The sequence below is a fragment of the Patella vulgata genome, chromosome 5 (assembly GCF_932274485.2).
Source record: "Patella vulgata chromosome 5, xgPatVulg1.2, whole genome shotgun sequence".
NCBI lineage: Eukaryota > Metazoa > Mollusca > Gastropoda > Patellidae > Patella > Patella vulgata.
The window spans coordinates 26,543,728-26,565,480 of NC_065883.2; the positions used below are offsets into that span (position 1 = coordinate 26,543,728).

Genomic DNA, 21,753 nt, shown 5'->3' on the forward strand with positions numbered 1-21,753 from the left:
TAAATTCAACCAAACAAATTCTCAGGCCGAATAAAATGGTAGCTGAGAATTTGTAGGTCAAAATTCCTATTGTCAGGTGTCACATCTAGTTTTCACTGTCTGATAGGCATGATAATGAAAAGGGATCTAAAGGCAGAAGTCTGTAATAAACTGTAAGTTGTTGCAATCGGTCCACACAGATTATCCAACAGTTAACAAGCAACCACTACCCAATAGTATAAGGGGCTGTTAAGTGTCACTCCAGATTGTTATCCCTAGCTAAAATGGTTTACTTTTAATTAGAACTGAAGTGGCGTTATGAGGAATGTTTTTTCTGAATTATATTTTTCCAAAATGAGATGTTTTATGTTTGTGTGATGGAGTAGCTGTCGTTTTTGTTGCTTTTCAACAAGGTAAGTAAATATTACCGACTGCTCTGATATCACTTGTTTTCATGGGTCAACCATAAGATGTGACCTTCGTTATATGGTAGTTGAAACCATTGTATCATTTCACATACATTTTACTTTTGAGGTTTGATCTGTAAGTAAATTACTATTCTACATCATTTCTTACAAAAATGATATTGTGTGGTTCTCATCTGATTTTTTTTGGGGGAATTTTTAAATACATTTCAATTCTATGGTTCAGATTATAATATTGGGTTGATCTTTGCGAGGACATTTCTGTTTTACATCCTTTTTTAATTAATTAGAAGAAGTTTTATTGTTGAAAGGGTGTTTTTTTTTATGTGAAATTTTTAAATACATTTTAATTCTAAGGCTCTGGCTATAATATAAAGTTGATCTTTGTGAGGACATTTCTGTTTCACATCCGTTCCAAATGAATTTAAAAAAGATTTATTATTTGTGTAGGTGTCTTTTATATGTATTTAAGCACAGATTCCACAATATTTATGTTCGTAATGTCAAAGATGGTTTAAAAGAGTTACAAGTAAGAATGATTTATTTTGTTGTTGAGTTAAGACCATCAAATTAAAATGCAAATCTTTAATATGTTTCTGTTTTACAATTATTTTGACAGATCAAATTTAAATCATGTTAGAAAACTGAATAGCTATCGAAAGACAAATTAGGAAACAGAACACTGTTCAAAGTGTGAAGGGTTACTGAAAAGGATTGACATACAAACTGCATTGCTTTAATTGTTGGTGACAGTTATAGACCATTCCTGTTTCAAATTACACACTAAATTTCTTTAACATTTAAAAATGTGTGATTGGAGGAGCTTTTCCTTTGCTTAAATCTGAACCCTCACATTGGCTAATCTTCATGTATTATTTAAAAGAAATTAGGTGTGAGTTGCATTTGTCTTCTGCTAATAGTATTGATTCTATGTATTGACACCCTTTTGAACATCTGCTTTAATAGCCCTGATTTTTCTTGTCTGTGTAACAAACCAAATTCTGGTTAAAAACATTAAATCATTTAGAAGTTGTAAATGGCCAAACATGATAATGTACAGAGAATCCATTTAAGATGTTATGCAAATTTAATTTCATGGGAAGCACAGTGGCTCAGGTAGTATAGTGATGTCTCACTAGCCAGGAGGCCCAAGGTTCAACCTTCAGTTCCTTAGGATTTTCCTGCCAGGTTTCTTCGGACAAAGAGAACTACTGTGTATACTCTGACAATTGGTAATGGAAATATGATAAAGCCATGGTGCCGCTGTCAGGGCCAAAATTCCCTCATAATAATAGCACACTGCATTGTGTATACCTGTGTTCATTAGCCCAGTTGATGTAAAAAGGTAGGAAGCTAAACCCATGTTCATGTTAATTTTTTTATACAGTACTATTTTGCTCAATCGGTATAGTTATGAAGGCTATATTTCTAGAAATCTGTTGTATTTTATGGATCTTTAAATGGTCTGATGGTGATACAGGAATCCAATGAGTTATAGATTTAGTATGTCTACCTGTACATGGCATTTATTTTCTGACACAGATGTCATTTTTGTTTTATGTTTAACATCAGAATCTGTCTATTTTCTAAGGATATTTTACATTCCAACCATTTGAATTATGGGAAATTATACTTTTTCATGCATGCACTAGACCAGATTTGCATTGTTTCCATTTCGTGAACATGATGATATCATTTTTTATTTTGAATTATATGGAGAAATATGTCATTCTGCAATACATGATTTCAGATTTATCATTTTAATATGACGTTTTGCAATTTAAAAGTCTGTGTTGTCTTTTTTTCTGAAAAACATCATGTAAAAAGATTTACAAAATGTCATCCAGCAGTGTTTTACAAGAGACAGAGCTCAATCTTTGTTGCTCTTTCACATTTCATCTAACACTGTCAGGAATAATGTCTGCATGCAAGCCAAGAAAAGCATTGCAATATGATGGATAGAATTTAAATGACATACAAACAAGTCTGGCTATGGAACTTGACTTTTCAACTAGAATGTCCTTACTTCAGCATGAATTAAATTTTCAGTATGTTAGTCCCAAGAATGAATTAACTATGTTTTGTTAAACCCTATCCTGTATTTGTCTGCTCAAACGCATACCTCATTGTTTTGGGAAGCTTCATTTCTAGATTATCAGGAAAGTCTATTTAGGAATTCAACATGGTTGGTGCAAAAAAAGTAGGATCAATGTTTCATTTCTTTTCTATTAATGTTAATCCAGATTATTTTATCTAATTTATATAAGCTGGTCACATAGTTTGTAAATTGAACTATTTTGTACATGTATCCATTATTATCTGCTTACATCAGAGTCAGGAGATTATCTAACATATTTTATCCTCAAATAATAAAATTCAATTAAAACTGCTTAGCTCTTATTTGTGTGATATCTTCTTTGTGCACGGTGTATCAAGCTGTCTGTGTATACATATGTACTCATCACCTTTTGTAATAATGTTATTTATGAGTTGAAAATTATTGATATTTTTGTAGGTCAATGATTTGTAATTATGTGCTATAACCTGTACTTAATACCATTAACTACATTCATTATAACCTCGTTTCGGTACACTGTTTACAATTAATTGTAAGGGAATTGTACTTATTTAATGAATTCCATTGAAAATCATAGAAATCAATAAAAATATTTCCGTGTCTCCACTTGTTATCAATTCACATATTATTGATGATTGTCAAGCGATAATTGAATAATAACGGAAAACATAGAATCTATTGTAATGCTGATTGTTAATCTAATAATCTCAGGATAAGACTTAAACGACTAAATCATACAACATCAATTGTCACTTAGTCGTTTACTAAAGCATTCATTTAAACTTTAATTAGATTGAAAAATTGCTCACATTGCTTCGAACAACCTCATTTTTTATGCGTTCACTTTTTATGCCACAGGAAGCATGGTTAATTTTTCATCACATCTTTCATGGGAGCCATTGATGCATAAAAGCAGTGTAACTGTAACTAGCTCGCGATCGTTAGGAGAATGGATCTCAAACGGATCTCTGGAGTTCGCTTTTTTAATCATGGTTACTCAACCAAATCAGTTCTTTCAACCCTGGAGCATTAATTTGGTGGAAGATTGGAATGGTTTTTTTTTTCTTGGAAGTCTAGTAATGCCAATTTGACAAAGGAGTTAATTTGATTATTTAGAATGATTGTCATAATGGTTTTTGTGATGATCTTTGATGGAGGTTTTGTGACAAAATTGTCCATGGAATGGCACTGTGTATCAGAGGCCACCACTGTGTATGGTGATGATTGTTCATGAGGGTTTTTCTCCATAAAAATAAAGATATAAGAAAGGGTGCTTAAAACTATACTAGGCACTGGATTCCCAACTAGAATGGGCCTGACGACAAGGACAGCTGTCTAGTTGTTCGGATGAGACGGAAAACCGAGGTCCCGTGTACATATTGGCGTGCACATAAAAGATCCCTTGGCAGTTGGAATTCGATATAAGAGTAGGCTGTAGCGCTGCTGCCTGGGCAAAATTTCCCTCATAGCCTGTCTTCATTAGCCCAGTTCAGGAGCAGAACAGTAGGACGTTAAACCCCATTTCTTTTCATTTTCATTCCCAACTAGAATACCCTACTGATTCCACTTGTGAGGGGTACTCATTCAAGAGTACAAAAAACATGTACACATTAGTGGGCATGTAAAAGAACCCTTGACAAATAGAAATACGATAAAGAGTAGGCGAAAACTACTACTGTCTGTGCCAAATTCACCTTTCTTGTATTGCACTTTTTTTTTTAACCGTGTCAGTCCCAAAATGACCCAGTTTTGTGATGACAAGACATTAAACCCCATAACATTTCATTGGGTAATTTGCAGGCGGAAGAATTATTTCCAAATAGGTCATATGTATTTGTTGGGAAAAGAACCCTTGGTACATGGAATTTGTTGGGAAAAGAACCCTTGCAGTACATGCATGGAATTAGACAAACACCAGTGTCTGGGCAATATTTCCTGCAAACCCCGAAATATAGGTCAGTAATAAATCCCATTTCATTTCATTTTTGTTGACTCATGTCCTTGCAATTTGTCACAGTGTACTGAAAAACTTACAGAGAACAAGGACATTGTCAAGATTCATTGACAATTGAAATTATTGTATTGAATATAATAGTGAACAATAAAGTAATCCATAAATATCATAAAGTTTAGTTTATTTCCGACATTAAAATAATCGATTTAATAATAACATGTTTTTCCAGGTGTTTGGTTAAAGCAGTGGACACATTAGCCGAATCGTTCGGCGCCGAATTTTATTCGGCCAAATGGGTGGGCACACTAGCCGAATGCTTCACCCGATTCAACCTGCCGATTGCATCACCTTTCACGTCACATGATTAAACATGGCGGCGTCTATGTCTTCAATCTATCACGTGACTTCTCGATATGAGTGGTGATTGGCTAATGAATTCTATATTCGGCCGAATGCTTCGGCGAAGTGGACACACCAGGCGAATATAATTCGCCCGAATAAATATTCGGCCAAATATATCAAACCTGTTTGATTCGGGCGAATCATTCGGCCGTATAGAAATTCGGCCGAATGACAGTGGACGCACTAGGCGAATTTCGACGCCGATTGATTCGGCCGAATCATTCGGATAGTGTGTCCACCGCTTTAGAAAATGATTATTTGTTCTTTGGATATTAAGTATAATTGAGTATTAAACTGTACTAACATTGTGATAAAATCACCATTTATATTACAACAGTACATATGATAATAACTAACTATGGTATGTAGATATTCCCTCCGCTAATCTTACAGCTAAATGGGCTGGCACGTTTCTTTTCATATTGTCCTTTATTGATTAATAGTTTGAACCGTGGGGCAATCACGGATATTAATATGAGCTCGATGTAATGGGTTTCTATTGTGAATTTATTTGAATAAACCACATAAACTAACTAATCAAAGCTGATATTAGCATAAATGAGTGATAATTTGCTCAGAGCACTTAACAACGGATCTGCAGACATTTAATTCGCAAGTTTATCCAAACCCATCTTACTATAATAGTTATTTATTAACCTGGCAATATTTTAGACTTTTATTGCACATTATTAACAAAAAAATATCCCAAATGAGAATTTATGATCCAATAATAATTGATCGTTATTTAGTGAGAAAGAATATATTGATCAAAAGATCAATGCTAATTATTTACTGTGCTGACGAACATAATAGATGATAATACTGTCGATAAGAAAAAATCATATACATGTATATATTTTATGTAGAATACATATCTTAATAAATAATATCGTATTGACCTACTCTGCCCTTTGTATTTGTATATAGACAATACATAGTATGATGTATACAAATAATAATGTTACTAAAGCCTATGTATGTTATTTATTATTTGTTATAATCACTTGTAATGTGTCAATAAATACAGCAATAATATGTAATCATATCTACGTATCTAAACATAGAAGTACTTATACTTTATCTACTGTCATCTGTATATAGATATTTAAATATATTTATATATTCCTTTATTCGAAAATATATTGGGAGTTATTGCCTTTGCCACCAAACCTTGTATACATGTTGTGATGAAACTGTGTTTGTAAATTTAGGGTCAAATGTTTATTTTTTGGTAAAATGATTGTATTTAATCCTCTAATAAACTGCCATTAGACCATGACCCCTATTTACTGCACAGACAATTGGCTGCCATTGGGAGTATATTGTGTTAGCATCCAGCACATTGTATAGCAGGAGTCTTCATTAAAGTATATTGAAAGACCTTCTGGAATTTATTATTCTTCACAAGCCATACGGTTCCGTTATAGTGCAGCCTTTGGGCAAAAATGATATTTTGAGAACAATAATGTAGTATTGATAATATTGTAAATATCAAATAATAAAAATGCGTTGGGTCTAATATTAATCTCATCCTGGGGTAACAGAACCTTCAATTCTGTGGCTTTTTCTTTACATATCAGTTCATACATGTAAGTAGCACGCATTGAAAAATATTTTTTTAAATAAATGAATGGGAATCTGAACAATAAGACGTCTATGTTTTTGTTTTTAATGTTGACTGATGTTTGTCTCGAACTACTGACGAAGGAAGCAAATTTCTTGCAAAGTAAAGAAAATAGAATAAATTGAACTGAAGCAGGAATGCATACAATCTTCAACAATAGAGAACAATGTCTTCTGCATGAATAGATAATGTTGTTTAGTAAGATAAATTATCTTTCTTTCCGTAGCTATTGTTTAAAGATGTGTTATGTTAATATGTGAGTGTTTTATATATAATAGATGGCTACAGTAAGGACATTGTTTCAGAGTTAAGAATATTTGATTTGTACATTTAAGTTCTCTTCCTTTCTAACACGGTTGTGTGTCTGCTATATGTGCCATGATGGTATTTTACAGAGAAATGTTGACAAGAACTTAACTGTCTCGAGTACCTTTTCATACACTCAAAGAATTCTCACTAACTCTCTTCTGGGTGACTCAGTGAGTAAGACGCTGGCTCGCTAACCTGGAGGTCCCTTGTTCAATCCCTGCGTTGGCTGAGAAAGTTCATCAGGATTTTCTGGCATGGTTCCTCCTTGTCAGTGGTGCAGTACCACGAAAAACCAAGGTCGCATGTACACATTGGGATGCGCGTAAAAGATCCCTTGGCAGTTGGAATTCGACATAAGTGTAAGTCGTAGTGCCACTGTCCAGGCAAAATTTCCCTCATGCCACTTTCTATGGCGTATGCCTGTCTTCATTGCCCTAATTGAAGGAGAACAGTACGACACTAAATCCCCATTTCATTTCATTTCTTCTGGGTAGATCCCCAAATAAATCATTCATTTTTACTGCCTAGTTTCATTCGTATAGCAATCACCAACCCAATGTCTAGCTATTTGGTTTGTTAGTAGAATATGCTCACATATGTTGGAACAATAACTCGGTCATAAAAACATTGATTTTGTATGATCTTGATACAGGTCAACAATTGGGTATTTCAGAGTCAAATTTGAAGGTGTCTAAAACTTCCTCAATGTCACCAGGAGATGACCTGAGACGTCTACTAGGATAATATCATTTTAAAGTTAAGTTGAATAACATTCTGCCATATAAATTTTACACTTAAGTTATTAGTAGTATCTTAAAAGTAATATGAAAACACTTAAGTTATTAGTAGAATCTTAAAAGTAATATGAAAACTCGCAGGTAACCAATGCAGTGTGCCTCTGATTTTTGTACTTTCTGTTGTTTATAAAGTCCCGTCTTCATTAGCCTAGTCGCAGCAGAACAGCAGGACGTTAAACCCCATTTCATTTCATTTTATATTAAGTACTGTGGCAGACTAGCAAGCAGGGAATTATACATAATTGTTTAGTCTAGAAGAATTTACAAGCAGGGAATTATAATTATGTATAGTCTTGAAGTTACAAGAGAATTTATAAGTGGTTTTGTGGCGTCTGATTTTACTAATGTTTCTACGATTAGAATACCATAGTTTTTATACATTAGTTACAAGAGATTCCATATCTAGTTGTCAAACATTGTATACATTATTTCAAGAGATTCCATATCTGATTCGTTTGTGCGTTGCATTATAAGGTCTGTCATTGAGTCAACTGGTGTGGTTTTGATTCACCAGTTGTATGTGACAAGGAGTAGGGTTGCCTATCCAACCTCGTGGGTTTTCTCCAGGTCCTCCAGTTTCCTCTCACTACTAAAGATCTCTACGTGCAAGCTAATTATTGAAATAAAATTGAGCCATATGTTAGCCCCAAAATGACCTAGTTTGTGTCGAATGGAAGTTAAACCCCAATTCTCTCTCTCTCTCTCTCTCTCTCTCTCTCCCCATATCTGATTAGATGCCAATTAATTGCAGCAATTAATGTTACCACTGTTACAGGGAAAACAGTACATATTTAAATTAATTTAAGAAAAGACAGTGATTACTTGTGAACCAATTATGATGAATTCTGTTTCTTTATAACAGTTAATTTATCAGATATAAGATGTATATGTGTATCTGTTTTGTTGTAGGATATGTATCTTGTCAAATCTTATTTTATAGATAATGTATGTAAAGTAATGTAAACAGATATGCTGTGTATTGTTCCCCTCATACAGGTTTCTATGTCAAGAATCTTCACCGACCCTTTTAATCAAAGATTTTCTGCTTAACTAGATATCCTTTTGTAGTGTTGGTGGGTCACTACAAGATTGAAGAAAGATTTTAGTTGTGGACTTATGTGTGGTGTGATTAACCTTTTGACACTGGAGATTGATATTTGCCGACACTATCTGTTTAAGGTGTAGTCAACAACACACTGGCCATTGTCATCGTAAATACTGAGGATATACTATACTTACCTTTTCTTAACTTACATTCTAAAAGATACTTCAAAGTTCACTGAGCACCACTGGTTCGACAAAATCTGATTTTTATTTTTGAAGAGTAATTTTTACTTCAAAGGTTTTCATGTGTACAAAATTGACACTGTTAATATGCTTTTGAAGATTTTTTTTTAGTAGGTAAGATATAATTTAGGAAAAAAATCTAACCACTCATTTACTAGTAGAATATGTCAATGATATAAAGTTGACTTTTTTTTCTATCTGTAGATTTTCCTGTTGTTTTTCTATTGAACTGAATTATGGTTTGCTCATTTTTAAAGTTAATTGGACAGAAACGTTATAAATTCGAAGTTCACGTGACATGTCCAATTATCTTTTAGCTTGCATAAAGGCAAAAAAATTAGTTGACTCTTATTTCTCTACAATCTCCTGTTAAACAGAAAACCAGAAATTAAGTTGTGTCTGGTATGAATGTTATTCACAAATAAGTCTGTCTGCTTTGCCTGATTTATATGCATGATAGTTCACATCCCTAACATGGTGACTTGACCACAGTCGAGAGCTGTATAATACCTTTTGGTTTTCTTCAATTAAATGTGACGAAAACAGGAAGTCGAGGAAAACTCAATGAGACATTTCGCTCTTGGTGTCCAATATAACAACATCAATATTCTCAAACATGCGACATGTTGACTTCTTCTCTTCACCTATTCAAACTACCAGAAAGATTTTCTAAAACAAATTACCAGAATTGGTGGAATTTTTAACTAGAGCTTGGTGTTTGTCTCTCAAATTTTGAATTGTTATTCAATGCTGATCTTTCATAGTTTAGATTCTTGATGTCGACAAGTCTAACAGGAGTCTTGTGAAATACGACAAGCTTGTTTGACACCTTTACTGCACAAAAAGTTCTTGCGATATTACCAAATCTAGGGAAATGTTTTAAGCAATAAACACATAAAGATTTATTAATTCTTTCATTAAATATCTTTGCTAAGAGAAAATATATATTTATTATGTATTGAAATGGATTGATTATATTTTTCCTCTCCTGCAAATGGGGTTTAATTTCTTTGTTTTCTGAACCAACTTGACCGGCATATGCCATGCAGTATGCTATGAGGGAAATTTTACCCAAACATTACTAGAAAATGCACTGTTCCCTAACCATCTTGAAGACATTCTCCCAGTTTTTGATTGAGTCTATTAATTGACTAATTAATTCGCCTGTTTGTAACAATTTTGTTTTGATTTGTTGTGATTTGACTACATTTAGATAAGTCTTAAATTGTATGCAAAACTTAAGATAAATCTGGTAAACCCAGGTTTTAATTTTCAATCGAATCTCCCAATTGTTTTAGTGGTTTTAAAGAAGTTCAACAAATACTCGTGTAATATACCGTACATATGTTACAAAATTAGATGTAGGTTATTACTTGAATGTGGGATAATAAGGGTATTTTGAATGTGGTGCATCCCGAATAATTTCTTGCTGAGAGTGATAAGTTATATGGTTGATTTGATTTCTTTATTATGTTAGATTACCATTGATTCATTCATTCAAAGTACAAAGCTCTCTTGGGATAAATTTTCTCTTTTAATTACTGTTGTACCCAATTTTCTATTATTGGTACCCAAATGTAGCAATACCAAACCAGGACAAGTATGAAATTCAACGCCTACAGATTCAGATACAGTGGTTTTTTTGTTTGTTTTTTGTTTGTTTTTTTTAAAGAATAAACATAAACTGATAAGTCTCTATATAGGATAAGTATATGAATACTATATGCTTTGTGTTATAATATGCTATTTTTTCTCTGTTTTTACTGCTAAATCTTTTATATGTATTACCATGCGTGTCTGCATTGATTGTAAGCTGTCAAGTGTATTACAGGATTCACTTTTCGTGTATTATTCCAGACTTAGCACCTGGTTTAATAAATGTGTTATGAATATATACATACTCTAGTGTATATATACATGTATCTTAAACTGTTAATTGGATAATAAAATATACAATATCCTGATAGATAAACAACTATATAGAGATTGAAAATATTTATAAAGTGAATCTGTATTCTTTATCAGGTCTTTAGTCCTGGAAAAATTTGTTTGAAAATGAAATATCTATTCCCTTTTTAAATCTTTATTATTTTTAGTGGTAGGTTGATGAATTTCAACAAAATTGAGTAACGACTGAAAGTAGACTTTCCACATTAGAAAAAATATAATGGTATGTGGTATCAGGTATTTATGAAACGGTAAATATATCCAGGCTTGCGAGTGACATCTGTCACTTCCATGAGTGCCATCGTCTTTAATGAAAAACTGAATACAATAAAATTAAGAACATTAGGTTGAACCAGGTAGAATATTGTGTGGTATTCTTGTTGGTCATTTGAGATTTTTAAAGAGGCATTAGCACTGGCGATCTTTGCCTGTTGGTAAAAAATATTTCTTTATTTGACAGTATAATAATCAGACATGTTCAGATTACCATTAGATTCTATGCAAAATATAAGACTAATCACTCATTCCATTGATGAGGTACAATTATATTAAATTCACATTTGAAAGTCGTTCATAATTTTCAACTCAGTTCTAAGTAGGTGCTTGGATTTTCTATAATTAGGTGAGTCTATGGATATTTTCAATATGAAATTATACAAATTAATTACATTTATTTTATTGTAGAAAATGTCCCTTTGATAGGTTTACCTGTGAATATATTGTCTAACTGCAACAGCATAAAATTGATTTTATCTTTTCAACATGCCAATACCATTGACATATTAAATAGCTTCTCTCCTGCTGGTGTTGAATAAAATTAGTTCGTGTGATCAATTAATCAATTTGACAAACTCATAAAATATGCAATATTAATCAATTTTCTGAAATAATTCCAAGTTAAAAGATACATTACACGATCCAACTGGTGTTAATAATGGATTGACTTTATATAGTTGTATTTATTGAATTGAAATGATAATTGAAGCAGAAAGACGTAATCTGGGAGGCAGGGTGTAATAAGTATATTGTTTTCTCTGTGTAACCTTTTTTCGATAATTGTCGAGAGAATGCCCATTTCATTTGATTATATTATTATTCTGTAGGCTTAAAAAATGCATTAATATTTATGGCTTTTGTTAAACAAATCGATTAAATTGTTTAATAAGTTAATGTAGACAGCTGAAACAATGATAATATGACGAACATGGGTTTGTATGGAATTTTGGACTTGGGGGATTGTTCATTTGCACAATATATATTTGATTATTCATATGTAAGCACATCATAGTCTATGTATACAATAAAGGAAAAAAAAACACTTATCAATGCTTGAACAATATACGTAGGATTGAGTGTAATGATACATTTGAGCATAAGCCCTTCAGGTATGAATAATCAAGAAAAATTAGCAAAATGGGAAGAGACTCTTAAGAAGGGCATGCACCTGGGCTATACCTGAAACATTAACTCTCAGACATTCCAACAAATAAATTTTCAAAAAATCTAATGACCATGAAGATTTATACTGACAAAAATATTTAATATTTCAAGCATGCCAAATGTGTTTATAAATAATCATTATATAGTACATACATGCCAAGTTTTGTTTTTAAAACAATTTCTAGAGATAACTAAAAAGTGTTCCTCAATTATCTTTTGTATTGTTTTATAGTATTTCTTTATTGCAACTGACAACTACCACTCATATTCTCAGCTGATGTATTACCATATTCCTGAAACAGAAAGATGTTAAGTAATCCATATAAATTGTGTCTGTTCAAATTCATATCTGATAAAAACTCTTCTATCTAACAGAGTGTATGTTAAGATAGATTTTATTGTATCAAATTATCCCCTTTGAGACAGCATGAGGTTTACATATAAATGCATAATAGCACAATAAAGAACTTGCACAAAAACAAAATGTCAAAATTGTATGATCATTCATGCCAATATATTCTTAAAGGAGCTAAATCGCTAATATTTGGGACCTAGAAATTGACCCAAATGGGTCACATATAATGATGTAATCTGATTGTATATAAACTGATTTACATTCAATTGTTTCCGTTTTGACTCTAATTTTAAATCAGTTACGTCCAGCGAAATACGACACGAGTCTCAACCGAATGGCAATTTTTTGTGTCTGGTTATTCCAGTCTATTGCGCATGCTCTCCAGATAAGATATGGTGTGACTGTTTGACATGAGATGTGGAATATTTCTAGCCTCGTTCTTTTTGGTCACTTGTTACAAATGACACTGAAACGCACTATAGTACACGATTCGTGTACCAATGGTAAAATGTTTATTTTGTCTTAAATATTGGATATCAGAAGCCTACCTTTTCCCGGTAAGATCACAACATCAATATGGATTTGAATTGACAAATAATTCACGTTTTCAACGTGTAAGACTTTGGATGATATTGAGTTAGAGACTTAGCTACTTTAAGTTACTATTTTAAAATATGCAGGTTTATATCTTTGATATATACTATTCAAAAAAAGTAGGGGATATTTGATTTTTAAGTGTTATTAAAGTCACCTAATGAAACTGACGAAGAAACAAATGACAAAATGAAATGAAGTTCACATTCATCGATTTATTCCAAATGATCGTTAGACTAAGTAAGGCACAGACTGACCATTATAAGGGTAAAATGATACCCGGGGTCAAACAGCAAAGTTACCACAGCATCACAACCAAGTCAGTAACGGGTAAATCCTCCTCTTGTTTGCCAAACAAGCATTGATCCGACGTGGCATACTCCTAATGAGACGTCTAAGGTCATTTTGGTCCAGATTGTTCCATTCCTGTTGCAACGCAGCAGCAAGTTCTTGGACATTGGCAGGACGTTGTTGACGTTGACGTAACCTCTGTCCAAGCATGTCCCAGACATGCTCGATGGGGGAGAGGTCGGGACTCAGTGCTGGCCATGGTAATGTGGTGATGTTCTGTTGTTGGAGGTAACCTGTAACGATCCTGGCCCTGTGACATCTTGCGTTGTCATCCTGGAAGATGAAACGGCGGCCATGACGTCGTGCGAACGGCACAACATGGACTGCCAAGATGTTGTCCCGGTAGTACTGGCCTGTAACACGCCCTGCAACAACATGTAAAGCCGTTCTTCCAGCAACAGTGATGCCTCCCCACACCATAACAGAACCACCCCCAAATCGATCATGTCTGATGACGTTAACGTCTTGGAAGCGCTCGTTTCGACGACGCCACACCCTCCTACGTCTGTCCAAAAAATCAACAGTGAACCTTGACTCATCTGAAAACATCACATTGCTCCAGCGTCGATTATCCCAGTGTTGACGATCCCTACACCAACGACGTCTTGCCTGAATGTGATGATCTCTCAAACAAGGGATCACGCGAGGACGTCGGGCGCGAAGGTGACCCCTATGCAGTCGATTCCGAATTGTCTGGCCACTCACTCCCACACCAGTGTCTGTTTGAAGACGAGCGCTGATCTGATTTGCTGTGATGACACGATTTCTCAAGGCCAAGGTACGGATAAATCGATCCTGGGCTTGAGTTGTCGCCCTTGGTCGACCTGAGCGTGGTCTGTCCTGTACAGATTGTGTATCACGGTATCTGGACCATAGCCTGCTTATGACAGACTGAGAAACATTCATCGTCCGCGCCACAACCGCCTGTGTTGTGCCGATCTGTAGCATGCCAAGGGCACGTAACCTTTCATTTTGGGTAAGCCGACGCATATCAAAATTTGTTTTCTGGTCACTAAAACAATTAAACTGATGTTTCCACCCTGGAATTCAATGCCACAATGACTGTAACATTCAAAGTCAGAGTCGTGCAAATCTTGGGTTGGACCCCCATGATGATCCCAAGCATCACCTGCATTCCATGCGGTAGCTATTGGTGCGTTTGGGCGTCACATGTTACTGGAAATGTTTCTTCTGTTAGGTTCTATAGTGACTTTTTTCGTAGTCATTTGCATATTTTAGTATTATGCCCCCAAAATCAAATATCCCCTACTTTTTTTGAATAGTATATTATAAGAAGCCATCATTTTTGTCATTAATGAGTCAGCCTCTTCCTTAAAAGGACTTGGACAAATCAATCTTTGCTAAGTATGCCTCGGCAGATTATATCAGATTTTCTCCCCGTAGTCATTTGTGTGACCCAAACATTTTGATCTGGTATAAAATGTGTTTTATTAATAATAAAACTGCTTTAAACAGGCTACAAATAGTGCAAAACAATGCTGCACATCTCAACTAGAACACAAAAATTTGATCATATAACAGCTAAGTTACAGAAACTCCATTGGCTTCCAGTTCGAGCAAGGGTTCAATTTAAAGCTCTTGTGAATGTGTTTAAATCAGTTTATTCTGATACTGTACCCAGTTATTGAAAAGAACGCTTTGATTTCTATACTCCCCAGCGATCCAACCTTGTTCTTCAAGTGATCGTAGCATATAGGGCATTCCTAAATATAATAAGTGTTCTGGTGAATATGCTTTTTCTCTCAGAGCAGCTAAAATGTGGAATGATCTTCCAAAAACTCTTCAAGAGGTCTCTTCCATCCAGGGCTTTAAGACTAACTTAAAACATATTTACATGTATTTCAAATTTTTTTTTTTACTGTTTTGTTGTGAATGCGCTTAGAAACACTCATGTGTAATAAAGCACTATAATAAATCTAACAACAATAATAATAACAATATATTGACTGTAAGAAAATTACAATAAAAACATTAATCAAAATGAGCATGTTGGGCTAATTAATTAGATCCCCCATATATGCCAAACACATCCAAAGCTGGAACCCAGCATATAGGATGGCTAGCCCAACACAGCATTTTTTAACTTAATATATATTCATTAATTGATATGATTAAAGTCTGATCACTTATATTGTAAACCCTAGATGGATTTTGTTCCTTTCTCAGTGGTTTTAGACTAAAAAAGGCACATTATTACTTTAATAGAATACAAAACATTTATTGCAATATATTTACATATAACAAAACAGAGTGTAGAGATATTGCATTATGTCACAATTCATTTTTGCACTGCAATACTCATATTTGCTATTAATTAGTTTGTAGGGGGGTTGGGTTGCCAAATGGTTTTACGTGACAAGACGTAGGTTCATCTGTCCAACCATGCACATGGGTTTTTTCTAGATCCCTACCACAACTAAAGACCCTGATGATATGTTAGTTCTGAAATGACCTAGTTTGTGTCGAGTGAATGTTAAACCCCATTTCTTTCTCTTTTTAATTAGTTTGTAATGATTTGTTTAAATAGAGCACTCTAACTTTTTATTGTTTGAAAGGATTGAACACATGTTCTAAATGATTTATATAAGAACACGAGGTATTTATATACATTAGTGTTTTGTAACATTAAATGTCAAAATTATTGACAGACTGACAATATCTATCTACTAAAAAGAAAAAAAATATTGACATTCTCACCATTTATCAATTTGTCTTTGGAATTGATCAGTAACTACAGACCATATTAAAAATTTATGACAAAAAATACCATAGGCTAATAATTTATACATTTCTGAAAAACTCTTTTGTTAGTCAGACTTAAGTTATTTTAGATACAATTGATATAATCAGAAAATACTTTAGTGGAGATATTTTAAGGATATTAATGAGATTTATTTCAGTAGATTATGGGTATTTTGTGTGTTTTAATTCATCTAATTTAGTATTTTTTTCCGCTGTTTTCCAATTTTCTTTTTTCATCACTCTTAAATAAGGTACTACTTCTAACCCTCCTTTATTTAGGTAAAAATAAAGTCTTGAATTTGGTTGATCTGATATGTTATTTCAGTTAGTAAAAAGGATGAGACAGTTTTTACATAGGCTAATTCAGATATGTTTATAACATTATCTGTTATTTCTCAATATTTACTCTGAAGTAACATGTATGTGTACAGATATCTTCTTTGCAAAACAGATAAAGATATCAAATTTAATTAAATTGACACTTTTATTTTGTTAAACAAATCAAAGAAGCCTGGTTTTACTCTGAAGTCTTTTTGATCACAGTTGTTGCAGTACTGTATTTGAAAATACATATTAATAGAAATATTTTTTATATATAATTTGTATGTGTATTATTTGTTGAATTGTGATTTTTAATGTAATTGATTGTATTTTTTCGTTTTTTTTTCAGATTGCGAAAAAAAGAGTAGACGTTATTGACTGTGATATATTAGAAGTAAATATAAAGCTTAGTGTATGTACAGTAGCTTACAGCTAGAGGGAGTGAGTGAGAGAGGTTTTCAGTCAATCAATGGAAATGCCGCGGACTAAAGAGCATGTGTGCTAAACAACTTATAGTTTATAATGGGAAATTATGATTTTATCGTGTTACAGACATTGTGTTGGTTATAGCCATTGCTACATGTAAAATAGAAAGAAAAAAGCATGGCTTGTTTTAATATTAGAGGAGCATTGTTTGTTTCTCTTATTGTTATAATTGTGTTCTTGTGTCAAACGTGCCTGTGTTTTAACTTAGATGGTTCACCAGGATCCTACGCAAAATTTGACCATTGGGAGCCATGCATTAACGGTTCTTTAAGCTTTGAATTTAAAACAGATCGTCCAAATGCTTTATTGTTTTACATAGATGATGGTCATTCTAGTTTCTTTGAATTAAAATTAGTTGGTGGTATCGCCAGATTAAGACTTAATCTAGGCGGAGGTACTGTGATCCTTTCTGCTGGTCAAAGTTTAAATGACCAGCAGTGGCATAAAGTAGAAATCAGACGCAATGGTGAGCAGACGACACTTACCGTTGATAAAATTGAACATACACGAACATTACATGGTAACGAATTTGATTTAAATAGTACGGACGATAGATATTTTTTTATTGGTGGGTTACCCGATGATTATGACCAAAAACTCACAACATTAGCTCTTCCTTCCGTTATTTTTGAGCCAAAATTTCGTGGATCCATCCGAAACTTGTTTTATAGCAGCTGTGCTGGTCCCGTTGAGCGACCCACCATGATCAACCATGATGGAATATTGTCGAGTGATGAGGATTTATGTGAAAGAGGAAATCCTTGTCTTAACGGTGGTATGTGCTTGACAACCGATGATGGCTTGATGTGTGATTGTACCAGAATTGAATTTGATGGTGATCGATGTGAGACTGGTAAGTAGTGTCTCTACTAAGATAGCATAAATAACCAAGTGGTGTCTTTTTTGGAAGTTAGGGAATAAAGTTCTCAGATTTTGAAGCTTCATTTGGATAGAATGAATAACAATCTAAACAATAAATGGACAGTGCAGATGCAACAGTTATCACAGTGTCAATCCCATAATTTTAGTTTGTCAGCCTCCGAAATCCATACACTACTAATTATAATAAAGACCCCTACATGGAAGTAAATTATTGAAATGATATTGTACCATATGTTAGTCCAGAAATGGCCTAGTTAGTGTTTAGTGAACGTTAGATTCCATTTCTCTTCTCTCTTTTTTAAGACATTTCCTTCATTTATAGCATCATCACCTAAGATTTAATTTTACTAGCAAATATTCTATTCTATTTGTTTAATTGTGTGTGTGTAAAAATGGCTTTACCTAACGTCCATATGTTACAATGACATGATCTCACAGACAAATTTTAATAGCATCATCAGTTTTCAAATACGCCTGCTGGTTATCATTGTGTAGGCCAACCTGAGTTTCTGTTTCAAAATTTTTCCATTCGGACATTTTTCTCGATCAACATCAATGCAACCCTAGTCTGGACAACACTTTTAACGGATCAACACAATTTATATTTCTGTCATTTACTGGGTTTTTGTAGGTGTTAAGAATGTGATCAGAAAGAAATTTCTACCAGTGAAGAAATATAAGAATTCTTTAAACTAAAAAAAATAATCAGTTCTCAAGAAACTAGTTTTTGCTCTGCTTTGCACAGATTGTAATGAACTTCCTTTTAAGATACTGTATCTGTGTACAAAGACAAGACTCATCTGGTAACTAAAACTAAATCATTAAACATCAAACACTTGCTTTGTTACAACCAATAAGTCGCTATTTTTTCTCTCCTGTCATTTGAATACCTTTCTTGAAAGTCTATCAGGAGGTTGTTTATTCAGAAAATGGATCTTTTTATTCTGCTGTTTGAAAAATGTTCGCTTCTTGTAAAGCCAGACGTGTATGTTTTAGGCTAAAATGTTTTTAGACAAAAGATTTGTAAAGAGGCCAGTTAGTAATAGAAGAAATCGTTGTTTATTCATCAGGTTTTGAATTATACTTTACATTTAAATTCTGGGATATTCACAAATATTGAGTGGATTCCTGCAGCTATGATTTAGTTAAAAGTCGTCTTTTTAAAGTATCTGTAAGTTTTCAGACTCAAAATTTACCGATAAATAAAATGTCAATATGTTTTGTGTGGTTTCTCCTATCGTTGTCAATGGTTATTATGTTCTTATGTAATTAAAGCAAAATAACTTTGATGTAATTGTCTTGCATGTAAACATATTTTTATCGGCATCTTTCTATTGGGTAGCTTTGATAGAAAGAACAAGCGGTTGCCATGCAATTTACACCCACATTTCCATGGAGTGGATGGAGAACAATCAAAAGGACTTACACTCTCATGGTCAAAATGCTTAACATCAAATTTGAGAAATATTATTCAAGAACTTTAAGCCTTCATCACATTTACTAGAAATTGCTGACAGAAGTCATCCTTGATTTTTGTGTAATAAACATATAAAAAAGATCTTTGATACATAAACATGTGTTGACCAAGAAAGTTCTCCAGATATTATTATCATGGTTCCCCCTTGTCATCGGTGCAGGATGGAGGACGTGACAAGAACAGCATCTAATCATTCAGATGGAATGATAAAACTGAGATCCACTGGACATACATATATGGCATGCAAGTAAAAGAACCCTTGACAGTTGGAATTTGTAATTAGAGTAAGCCATAGTGCAGCTTTCTTGGCAAAATTTCCCTCATAGCACACTTTTAAGTGAAATTTAATACCATTGAGTTGGGAATTGTAGGACAGAAATGCTTACCATATTTGCCTGTAGATGTAAAATGAAGAGGAGTTTATAGAGCTGAAAAACATGCATTTAATTGTGTTATAATTTCATGGGTTTATTTCTGTGTATGTATGGTCATCTCATTAGTTTTTCTGGGTTCTCAAGTTTCACCACAACTTTTAGAGCATGCTTAAAACTGAAATAAATAATTTTTTAGTCTTTAAAAGAAACATAAAAGAAAAGATTTTCCCCATTTCTACAATTTTTTTTATTTTGACATACATTTTGTTAGTGGTAATGAAGTCGTAATACTGACATAAATGGTTTGATCATTATTGTGGGAAACCGTAGTATTCTTCTTCACTTCTGAACATTCCCAGTCAGATGACTTATGAATTATATCCTCCATAATAGAGCATTATTGGATCTCTTGTAAGAGTCCATTCAGAACCCACAAAGACTATCTTTCAGTATGAAATATAAAGTTTTGTGTCGGTGATGGTCGATGGTCAATGGTGCTTACTGAAGTACACGTACATGTACATCTCAGACTTTGTGGACCATTTTTCTTAAGTTTGCTATTATTACATTGTGAAATGAGAACTTAAAGCTATTTTCTCTTGATAATCAATAAGATTTCTTCTTCTGGAACAAACTAAGGACACAATCCCAAATATTATTTACCAGCGGCAAGTTAAGTTTACTGAAGTACTTCTTCAAACAATTGTCCACTCTTTAGTGAGAGAATTTATTGGTTTTTAGGCCTAATGGCTGTTTACGAAGTGGACTGAATAGTCCGTCTGCCTTATTGATCTTCACCAATTGGATAGTTTTCGTTTGCCTTGGTTTACAGACAAGAGAGTCTAAAAAACACTATTTCCATATTTTCCCATATTTCCATAAACGATAAGAACAAAAACCATCTCCATTAAGATGAAGTTCTGGGCTGTATAAGAGAGTGAGTGATGGATTAACTGTCATTCGGAAATCATTGGTTTTCTACAATTTAATAACAGTTCTGAACATTATAAAAACATGGTTTATTATCTTGTAGTTATAAAATCATATTACCAATTTGTTCTGCTGTTCTCTAATCTTTAAATGATGACTTGAAAATGAATGCTTTGTTATATGGTTCACAGAAAATAGACTTGTTATGATTCCTGTAAATTGTTTTTGACAGACTGAAGTTTGAGATTTTATAACAGTAGCCATTATAGGCATCAATATTCTGTATTCATTATATGTGTCCGGGAATTTACATAATTGACTTTTGGCTTTGTCGTATTTAAGTTTTTAAAGAAAATCAAAATATTATTACGTATAATTGAGTTAAAAGAAAACATTCCATCTTTTATTATGCTTTCAGAAAATCATTTGTTTGATTATGCAAATCAAATGCCAAAATGTGAAGAAACAGACTATTTAACAAATTCCAAAGAAATGAACTGAATTGTGTAAATGATTTTATACTCATCAAGCTAGTCACAGTTATAAGAAAAAACAGCAAATTTAGCAATGTTACCTCTGCATGCAAGGAAATATTTTGTGATAACTCTCCAAATAACACACAACCTGTAGATGAAATACAAATTCAATAGACTCGACACATTAGAAACATTACCTTATTGGCAATGAGTGTCCTGGAAAGGATGAGAGTACTGAAACCCTGTCTGTCTTGTGATACCCTTGGCCTTACTATCAGTTTGAAAAAAACTGTTCCACCATTAAAATGAGGTTAATTAATTTAACTACGAACCTTACCTGTTGATCAGGGGGGTTGGATGGCTGAATGGTTAGCGTGTGCGCGTTGTATCATAAAGTCTGTCATTGAGTCCACTGGCGTGGTTTCGAATCCCCGGTTTTACGTGACAAGGAGTAAGGTCGCCTGTCCAACCTCCCAGGTTTTCTCCGGGTCCTCTGGTTTCCT

General features: G+C 33.5%; 1 protein-coding gene across 4 annotated transcripts in view; it reads left to right on the forward strand.

The window, feature by feature from the left end:
- Positions 1 to 21,753, forward strand: part of LOC126821837 (neurexin-3a) — a 120,177-nt gene that overhangs the window by 28,025 nt on the left and 70,399 nt on the right. For all 4 annotated transcript variants that reach the window (XM_050550342.1, XM_050550344.1, XM_050550345.1 and 1 more), the window contains one exon: positions 16,975 to 17,964. In XM_050550342.1, the coding sequence (XP_050406299.1) occupies positions 17,229 to 17,964 (736 nt within the window). In that variant the 5' untranslated portion in view covers positions 16,975 to 17,228. The remainder of the gene's footprint in view (positions 1 to 16,974; positions 17,965 to 21,753) is intronic.